Consider the following 10,247-nt stretch of genomic DNA (forward strand, 5'->3'; position numbering starts at 1 on the left):
CAGAAACACATCCCCATGCTGTCATGTGCCAGAATATTTCACTTCTGGGTTGGTATTAGCCCTTTTCCTTTATTTACATTTGTGCATTTTGCATGCCAATTTTATTCATACTTGACAACTATTGCATTCAATGTTTACATTTTATTAGTTCATATATTTCCTGGAAATCAAACCCATGACCTTTATATGCCTTAATAAACTTAGTTAGGCAGTTAATTTAATACATTGTTGTAAAGCACTTAATGTGAATAAAAATGTTTGGAAATATGAGGGAAAAGCTCTTTAAATAAGAAAAAGAAAAAACTTGTAATGGTTTTGTAAAGAAATATTTATTCAGAACTAAAATGTACAGATTAAAAAAAAACATTCCTCCATATGATTGTGCATATTTTATAGATGTTTTTCTGCTAGTAACAGAAGTATTAGTAAGCTTATCTAAACGAAGAAATCACACTGGAAACTATATGCAATTAACAATAATGACAGCAGGAGGCGGTAAAGTTCCATGAATAAATGTTTCTCTTTGTGAACGCTGCCTCTCTGACTCAAATCAAAGCTTTGATTGGTGTCATAATAGTTATAAATGTTATGAAAATATTGATTGAAAACCTTTATAACATCCTCATTCACATTGCTTCTATACATACAATCAGCTCTAGAGAGTTCAAGCAAAATCATTACACATAATAAAATACACGTTGTTTTATCACTACCAACATTACATAGAGATGTTCAAATACAAGTCATGTAAGTATGTTTGATGCAATTTTAAAATTGTCATTATTACTTTAATTAAGTTAAAAAAATAAAAGTTCAGTATAAGGAGACTGTACGAAAGATGTGACTAAAGAGAATACATCAGTGATCCAAGGAGGTCTTCTTTCAGTCGGGATCAGGTAACATTAGACTTACTGTAGTCAGTTTGGTACCAGGATCCTCCCTGACAAAATAAAAATAACAATTTATTGACAAGTTAGATGACTGTACAGACATGCTATTATCAGGAATTCTCAACTCTGGCCCTCGAGGTCCTGCAGTGTTTGGTTTAATCAAACCTTGATCACCTTGATCATATTCTCCTGCCTGTAGCTTCTAGAAATCCTTAAGACCTTTATTACCGTGTTCAGGTTTGTTTGATTAGAGTTGGAGCTAAACTGGAAAGTCGAGATTCAGAGTTGAGAACCACTGATGTATATGGATGATTTGTTCTCATCTCCACTGACCTGATGATTTCTTCTTGTAGTAAATGAGTCCAGCAGCGGCTATGATGATTCCCAGCACCAGACCAGAGGATCCAATAGCAATTTTATTCCTCTCAGACTCTGGCATAGAGGGATCTGTCCGGTACACAAATCATGCTCCGTTAGTGAATGATATTAGTACATTATCAATATTTACATGTTTAATATTTGTTCAGTTGTGCAAGTGTAACAAAGAATTTCCATATTTCTATTTGCTCCTATAAATGGAAAGGAAAGAGGAAAGACTAGTAAATGTCTTACTCCAGTCTTTAACAATAGGTTGAGGTGAGCTGGCGTGCTCCACCACACAGGAGATCTTCTCTCCAGATTTAGGAGTGTATTCCAGCTGAGAGTGAATCTGGTAGTACCAGTTTCCATTAGCCATCTCCATTGTTGAGGTCACATCAGAGGTCATCAGTTTACCGTCTCTCAGCCAGGACACTGAGATTTTTTTAGGGTAGAATTCATATGCACTGCACATCAACACAGCTGGATGATTGCCTTCAGCCTGCTTCACTGAACTGAGCTTAACCTTCGGGAGTACTAAACCAGAAGAAAAGAAAATACTCACAAAATAGCTTTCAGTATTCTAATGTATAACACAAAAAAATTATAAATACATTAGGTGTCAAGTAGCTATAATACTTGAATAAATTAAACTATATGAACAACATGAATTATATGAACTATAAAGTAATTTCTTTAGATTTGGAAATGGATTATTGAGAAAAAAAGACCATACATGTTTCCTTATATTATTCAGTTTGGAACATTTTTGTAAAATAGCCCCTGTGTAAAGTTATTTAGTTGTAATATATATTTTAATGATTTTGTATTAAAAACAATCATAAATCACTGAAGGCAACCACATTGTACAGACACAACACCACCAAAACAACAGACTTCTGTTTTAATGCATTTTGAGTGTGTTTCTTCTGCAACAGTGAACACACATGTTAGAGATCTTTATTATGCAGTGAAGATGAGACAGGAGTCTTGCAGCACTCACCTGTTTTATCACGGACAGCTAAGTCATTGTTCTGAGCATTATTTCTGCAGACTGTGTCCACTGAAGCTTTCAGCCCCTGCAGAAGGTTCTGATCTTTGTTCAACCTCTCTGCCTGCTTCACTCCATCCTCAGTGACCCCCACAAACTTCCCCTCAGTGCTGTTGAACTGTAATTCCACAACTTTATTGAAGGACATTGACACAAGATACACCATATCACTGTAATCACTGGTGCTGTAGACGCATTCATCCATCCGATATTCATAATATCCATCAGCTGAAACATAAAAACAGAGTGTTAGATCTTCAGGTTTTGTATAATTGCATGTCAGTTATAAAAACTGAAGTACCTGTATTCATCTGCTATTTGCTATTACTTTGTGTTGGTGTAGTTACTGTGTGTTATAGATACAATCCCTTTAGAAATACACCACAACTACTGGCTCATCTCACTCATACCGGTATATTCTGAAATATTCATGATCATGTTTTATATAAGCAAGGCAATTGAATTAACAGCAATGACATTAACTACAAAACCAATAACAAAGATAAAAACTCATTAAAATGTATAAATCACAAGTTTACTGATGAATTAAGGCATTCAATGTGCTCAATGTTTCATTGTACTTGCCTGTTCCAATAAATGCAGACAGCATCAATATGGGAGGAAAAATCAAGAGTTTTAGCAGAGACATATTTACAGTCTATGAATACGCCAAGTGAAGAACTTTCTCTCAGTGCTTGTTCTTGTGGTAGAGGTCTAGTAATCTGGCGAATCAGCTTCTACTTACATAAATGTCAAGTGTTGCTAGGTGGAAAACTGCTTTCATTTTCCTCTTTTCATTGGACAATTACTGTGTGTGTGCATAAAATATATGTGTATATAGCCATAACAATGTACTTAAAAATGTACAAATAATTTACATTTATTTTATCTGTGTAAAAAAGGAACAATAACAATTTTACTTATCTTTATTTGTTTGACCTTCATTGCAAAAGTTTGATTTCAGTACTCTGCTCATGGAGAACTAGATATGTCTTAGAAAATATACAACAGTTATACCACAAATATGAATTTTATATTAATTATTAATTTATATTAATATTAATATTAATATTTTAATGTATCATTTAATTTATGTGTGCCTGGTTTACAAAACAATCTGCAGTGAAATGCTCCAAACAAACATTTAATTCCCTTTGAGAACCTTTAAAAATAAACCATCTAATTCTTAATACTGCTGGAGTCCTTCGCATGTTTTGGCAGTAAACACAATCTTGTTAATAACTACAATATCATTCATACTGACAAGCAGCCTTTGGAGTTTCATGATTGGCAGCTGCCAAGCAACTCCCTAGCAACCAAAAAGAGTACCCTAGCAACCATTTTGCAAGACCTATGTCTCTGCATCAGAACATCGTGAAGAGATGGGGGTTGGCTCTTCTGACTAAATTATGGTAAATCATGATAGAATCATGGTAAATCATACTAGAACATGGGGAATCATGGTAAACTATAGTACTATGTTAAATCATGGTAAACTATGGTAAATCATGGTAAACCATGCTAGCATGATGGAAAATCGTGTTAAAATAATGCTAGCAACATGCTAAGCATGCTAGCATGATGCTAGCAACATGTTAATCATGTTACCATCATGCTAGCAACATGTTAATCATGCTATCATGATGCTAGCTACAAGCTAATCATGCTAGCTTCTTGCTAAAACATGATAGCATGATGCTAGGAACATGCTAATCATGCTAGCATAATGCTACCAAAATGCTAATCATGCCAGCTTTTTGCTAAAAATATGCTAGCATTATGTTAGCAATATGCTAATCATGTTACCATCACACTAGCAACATGCTAATCATGCTAGCATGATGCTAGCTACAAGCTAATCATGCTAGCTTCTTGTTAAAAACATGATAGCATGATGCTAGAAACATGCTAGTCATGCTAGTATGATGTTAGGAACATGCTAATCATGCTAGCATAATGCTAATCATGCTAGCTTCTTGTTAAAAACATGCTAGCATGATGTTAGCTACATGTTAGTTATGCTAGCTTCTTGCTAAAACATGCTAGCATTATGCTAGCAACATGCTAATCATGATGTTAGCAAAATGTTAACCATGTAGCATGATGCTATAGCTACATGCTAATTATGCTAACTTCTTTTGTTAAAAACATGCTAGTATGATGCTAGCAACATGCTAATCATGATAGTTGATGCTAGCAACATGCTAATAGTGTAAGCATAATGCTAGCAACAAGCTAATCATGCTAGCTTCTAGGTAAAAACATGCTAGCATAATGCTAGCAACATGCTAACTACAAATGCTAATCATGCTAGCATCTTGTTAAAAAATGCTAGCATGATGCTAAAAACATGTTAATTATGCGAGCTTGATGCTAACAACATGCTAATTGTGTTAGCATAATGTTAGCAACAAGCTAATCATGCTAGCTTCTTGGTAAAAAAATGCTAGCATAATGCTAGCAACATGCTAGCATCTTTCTAAAAACATGCTAGCAACATAATAAAGTTAGCTAGCATGATGCTAGCTTCTTGCTAAAAACATGTTAGTATGATGCTAGCAAAACATGCTGATCATGCTATCATGATGCTAATTTTGTTACCATCTTGCTAAAAACTAGATAACCGCTAAAACCCTAGCAACCGAGTGGCGAGTTTTGCCACTGCATGCACCCACTCACATTTTCTTTAGGAAATGTACAAGTTCTTAATACTGCTGGAGTCCTTCGCATGTTTGGCAGTAAACACAATCTTAGTTAATAACTACAACAACTGTCTCCTTGAAGTGTCCAAATGGTTGTCCAAAGTGTCCAGGTATACTACTCTCTCTTCAGGGTGATGCTCTAAATGGCCCTATTTCTTAAGTTGTTTACATTTTTAATCATGTTTGCTTTTTTTCAGTTCACTTACAGTGTTTCTCAAATATTTTATTGTCATTGCTCATGAAAAAACTATTAACATATCCTTTAAATGCTTTGTAATTTTATCAAAACACTGCAACAAAATGTATCAAATGTTTTTAAAATATTTAATACGTCCAACCAATAACCACCTGCAGAGAGTGATGCTGGTAATAGACAGTGAGGACACTGAGATTTGGAAACTTGTATTTTTCCAGAATCAGTGCCCAGTGTGAATGTAGCTAGTGGAAAGAGCAAGAGATGCTTTCTGCATTTATCCTCTTCTCACTTCCGTAATCTAATAAACATTCCACTGTATTATGAATATTGTTGGCTCTTTGACAAAGCTATTGTTTTCTTTTAATGTTTTGTTTTGTTTTGTTACTTTGGAGTTGGATGACTGCGCAAGACATTACAAATACATAAATACATCTATATTTATGATGCTGGCTCCGACAAAAAAGAGGAGGAAGAAGAAGAAGAGGGCCATATACACACAGAAAGGCTAATACATTTTTAAACTCTCTCAATGAAAGCCTATTTCCACAGGATGATCGAGCAAATTTAGTGGTGTGCATCAAATGTTTTATCAGCTTTTTAGTTCTTTTGAAAACTTGGACCATTGTTTGAAGAAATGTATGAAATCGGTCAAGAAAAACTAAATAGTCCTGCAGTGTGGCAAATGTTTTTTTTTAAGTAGGCTACAAGTCTCTGAAACAATATTAGCTCATAAAACTATGTATAATAATTATACAATAATTGAAAAGATTTAAGGTTTCTTAATTGCCATGGTTTTATTTTCAGTCATGAGCAAATTGTGTCTTCAAAAGAAAATCTTACAAAAACAAAAACTGACCATACACAGCAAATCATTCATTTAAAACATGCAAAACATACATTTGAATGTTTTCCTTTCATGTAATCATGGCTTTAAAACCCGTAGACATTTATGTAATGAGAACATTTAAATTAATAACCAAAAACAACAAAATTATTGTCTTTCATTTGCTCAAATATTTGGTTATTCAGTATCAAACAATTTTGCACGAAACTTGTTTCATATAAATTTTAGAGATGCTGTTTGACTACTGTTAAACGCAAGTACTGTATACTCATCACCTAACCAAATTGACGTGAAAATCCAATTAAAGGCATAGTAAATTAGCCAATTAAAGGCAAATAGTACCAAAGCGAATAAAAAAAAAGATTTTAGTTTAAAGATGGCACATATTTCAGGACACATGCTTTCACTTGAACAAACTTGTCATAAGACAAAAACAACACGAAAATAAATTGTAGGATGTCAGAAGTATTTATTAGTTGCAAAAAAATATAAAATATAAGAAACAAACAAACCAATCAAATTATGTGTGTGTGTACAGGTTTCTCTATACTTGTGAGGGTCCTTGTGAAGTGTCCTCACTAACATACCGTAATGCAATGTCATAGAAACTGTTTTACATCTGATGTGTCCTCACTAAAAAGGCCAATTAATGGTCCAGATGATGTTACACTTTAAATCTAATAATGTGCACAGGCTTTTGTGAGGGTTAACTTTGGGGTTGGAGATATCATTCTTCTGATATAAAAACAATGGAAGTCTATAAAATGTCCTCATAGTTTCTAAGGTCTGTAGGATATCAGAGATTCACTGTGACACAGCAATGCATGGGCAACCTGAGTTCAAAGTCCTCTTGTGATCTAGTTTCTCCTCCCATTATGTCCTGTCTCTCTTCAACTGTTCTGTCCAATAAAGGCAAAAATGCCAGAAAAAAATTATAATAAAAAAAATCATCATCATCATCTATTACAAATGATTTTGGCCAATAAACTTCCAGTAAGCATTTAATACATATACATGTATAGAATGTGAGTTAATGTTAAATATAAACAAATGTTCTAGGTAAATGTGCAGTAAATGAATATTATTTGTCCAGAATATTGTTTGTTACACTGTTTATTTTGTTTAATGTCAGAGCTGTCTGTGGACATTAACTTGTACTGTAAAACATTTGTACTGCAGAACTGTACTATAGCACATCGACTCTTACTTTATGAAAATAATAAACTGAAGGATGAATTATTTTTCATTATTATCAGTTGAATGTGAGGATCCACTCGTTTAGCGACCTTCTATTAAATGCACCTCAAAAAGTTGTATGGCATGTTTGTCTTAATTTTTAATGGAAAAATTAAATCATGCTGTGTCAGAACAATAATTCAACTAGGACCCTAGCCACATTTGAACAGTTTTTCATGTACAATGGCACACCAAATGATTGTTTTTAGTACTAAAACCTTAATTTACAAATGACTTTAATTGGAGGAGAATGTTAATTAGAAGTTCAAAAAAATCTGAATTACAAAATAAGAACGTGTTAATTTTTAAATCAGTTGCAGTTGTTCCCTTTAATGAGGAAGAAAGTTCCAGCAGCGACTCCCAGCAGTCCCAGAGTCAGACCCACTCCACAGAACACAGCTGGACCAACACCTGGGAGGGCAACATTAACATCTGAAACATACAAGCACATGATGATGCATGTGTCACCGAATGTAAGTGCATGTATTTAATGTTTAAAGTGACATTTTTAGAGTTGTACTTTTGACATTTTCTTCCTAGATATGTCTTCCTAGTAATTAACTGGATTTATGACACTGTGTTTATGAGTAATGTCTCAAGAAGATATATTTTTAGGACATGTTTGTGCTAAATTGTTTGAGATGATTTTTGTTGTAATATATCAGTTGATCTAAATTTGTGAACAATTAGGATTAATAAAAATCATACATCCACTGAATCTATGAAGCAGTGTCTCACCCCATGTTTTGGTTTGAGGTTGGCCTGGAATGGATTTGTGGTTCACAGTGCAGCTGTAAATGTCTCCCTCTTTTGGCATGAACTTCAGACTGGAGAAGATGTTGAAGGTGCCGTCATCTTTTCTGCGGTACTGGCTTAGACTCATGCCTTCTGTCACAATCTGATTGTTTTTAGTCCATGACACATTGACAGGTGGAGGGAAGAATCCAGTCACATGACAGATGAGGGTGTTCTCAACATCCTGAACCACGTCATCTTCTGAATAGATGGAAGTATCTGGGATGTCTGTGAACACAGAAATAGATGCTGATTTGTATTTGGGACCTCTGTGTACATTTTATCTTGGACCACAAGAAAAATCTTGCAAACCAAAACTCTTATTATATTGGTTATGGTTTCTGCAGCAGATTTCTTTGCATCTCCAAAAAAGTAAACTTTGAATTATTATTATATTCATCATGTAAAAATATAATAATTATATGCATTGTGTATGTATTACCTAGTCGCTCAACAGGGGATTTGTAAATCTGAGTGTGTACTTGTAAGTTTTGTTTGCAGACCTCTAGTTGACCAATACTATTCTCATAAAATCCAGGAAAGCTGATAGGATCTCCAAAGTCAGGCAGTGTCACTACTCCTTCTTTTCTAATGAAGTCTGAATGACACTGTTCCTCTCCATCAAATCCCATCAAAAATTCTTTCTCTGTATCAGAACATCCAGTAAATATAAAATCCCTGTGCACAACTAAAACAGAGAAAGTGTCAGGATATTAGCCAGAGTGGATAAACATGGATGAATAACAAAGGATGAACTTTATCTGATGTGAAATCAGTACATTGATAGTATTTAGAAACAAATAATTTAAAACAACATTGTTTCTCAACCCTAAAAAGTACTTCTGAATAGATAATATATTATATTGAAGGATCTAAGGATTCAGTAGCAACCTTTGTGAATAGTTTTAAGAGAGCCACCATACATTTAGTTTTATTTTATTTTAAATATCCATTCATTTAATTTCCATTGAATTATTCCATTTAATCATATAATCATTTATTATACATTTTTAATCCATTGTCCATTTTTTTATAATTTCACTGACTCATTCATTGATCAGTCATTTTATAATATTTTCCTATTTAATCTTATGTTGTGTATTGTGTTGTCTTCACAAATGTCTCTATCTAAATGTTTTAATGCCATATGATGTTGTGATGCATTTTTCATTGCTTTGGAATAATAACACTTCAATTTGTGCTGGTCAGACCATGTTTGACTGAGCATTGACACAGCCACAAATAAAAGTAGTTAACGTTAACGTGGCTTCCTCTGTCTGACTCTTAGGCTGATAGAAGGCTGTTAATATAATATCATACAGAATACAGTGTAGTTACTTATTTTGGGTATCAGACAAGATTCTGCTGATAGATTTTTGGTACCAGACAAAAAACTTTAAACATCTTTTGGGGAATTTAATTTTCCTCTTAATTATACTTGCTTATCTACTTTAACTTTATAAAACATCAGATATAATTGTATTAAACAGTTTTCTGACTTACCTTGAGTCTCAGTTCTCACAATAACAGCAAGCATAAGCAGGACACCATACATCTCCATTGTTCATGCAGAAGTGAGTAGAGCAAACACACATCAAACAGTCCTGGAGTGAATAACAGATAGAGCTGCTGATCTCTGATCATGAAGAAGCCTCCCAATCACAGCGTCCAATCAGAAAATGAGCCCTACTCTGACATCACTGTATCCAGTTAAAATCATGTTCTGTTTCAGACTTGTTTGGTTGCTAGGACGTAGGTTTATTTACTATATCTGTATTATATTCTGCTTTCCATTTTGATATCTGTATTTCAAAAATCTATTAATAATATTTATTTACATGTATAAAAGTATTTTCATGCATTTATGTGAATGTGTGTGCGTGACGTTTATGTGTAATGGAAGCTTCAATTAAGGTAAATTCCTTGTGTGTGCAAGCACACTTGGCAAAGCTTTCTGATTCTGATTTCACTCAACATATAGGCCTACCAACGCAGATTAAGCAGCAAATTACTATAACAAATTTACAGAATTAGAAGTTCTAGAAAGTCCACATTTTGGATGTTTTAATACTTTCAAATGTTTTTTTTTTTCCTTTTCTTTAATGCAGTCCTTGATCCTTATTTTATTTTTAAAACTTCATCTGAACACTGTTAGAAGTTGGAAATGTTGCTAAAG

At 33.7% G+C, this 10,247-nt stretch overlaps 2 protein-coding genes across 2 annotated transcripts; both read right to left on the minus strand.

Moving 5' to 3' along the window:
• Positions 1-399: 399 nt before the first annotated feature.
• On the minus strand, positions 400-2,981 carry LOC130081909 (H-2 class II histocompatibility antigen, E-D beta chain-like). Its single transcript, XM_056246625.1, has 5 exons — positions 2,884-2,981; positions 2,251-2,526; positions 1,503-1,784; positions 1,224-1,337; positions 400-940 (listed from the first exon to the last, which is right to left on the minus strand). Exons 1-5 carry the CDS (start codon positions 2,945-2,947, stop codon positions 918-920), a joined length of 759 nt encoding a protein of 252 aa, XP_056102600.1. The 5' UTR covers positions 2,948-2,981; the 3' UTR covers positions 400-917.
• Positions 2,982-7,497: 4,516 nt separating this feature from the next.
• LOC130081910 (rano class II histocompatibility antigen, B alpha chain-like) lies at positions 7,498-9,701 on the minus strand. Its single transcript, XM_056246626.1, has 4 exons — positions 9,575-9,701; positions 8,514-8,759; positions 8,015-8,299; positions 7,498-7,708 (listed from the first exon to the last, which is right to left on the minus strand). Exons 1-4 carry the CDS (start codon positions 9,630-9,632, stop codon positions 7,587-7,589), a joined length of 711 nt encoding a protein of 236 aa, XP_056102601.1. The 5' UTR covers positions 9,633-9,701; the 3' UTR covers positions 7,498-7,586.
• Between the last annotated feature and the right edge of the window lie 546 nt (positions 9,702-10,247).

The sequence above is a fragment of the Rhinichthys klamathensis genome, unplaced genomic scaffold (assembly GCF_029890125.1).
Source record: "Rhinichthys klamathensis goyatoka isolate OS25496 unplaced genomic scaffold, OSU_Roscu_1.1 h1tg000040l_1, whole genome shotgun sequence".
NCBI classification, from domain to species: Eukaryota; Metazoa; Chordata; class Actinopteri; order Cypriniformes; family Leuciscidae; genus Rhinichthys; species Rhinichthys klamathensis.

Excerpts from the sequence above, each read along its gene's own strand:
- LOC130081909 (XM_056246625.1), bottom strand. The coding sequence starts at position 2,947 with ATGTCTCTGCTAAAACTCTTGATTTTTCCTCCCATATTGATGCTGTCT. Across the intron at positions 1,338-1,502 it reads ACCTATTGTTAAAGACTGGA|ATCCCTCTATGCCAGAGTCT; the intron begins GTAAGACATTTA and ends TGTACCGGACAG. Across the intron at positions 941-1,223 it reads CTACAAGAAGAAATCATCAG|GGAGGATCCTGGTACCAAAC; the intron begins GTCAGTGGAGAT and ends TTATTTTGTCAG.
- LOC130081910 (XM_056246626.1), bottom strand. The coding sequence starts at position 9,632 with ATGGAGATGTATGGTGTCCTGCTTATGCTTGCTGTTATTGTGAGAACT. Across the intron at positions 8,300-8,513 it reads ATCCCCTGTTGAGCGACTAG|ACATCCCAGATACTTCCATC; the intron begins GTAATACATACA and ends CTGTGTTCACAG. Across the intron at positions 7,709-8,014 it reads ACCTCAAACCAAAACATGGG|ATGTTAATGTTGCCCTCCCA; the intron begins GTGAGACACTGC and ends TGTATGTTTCAG.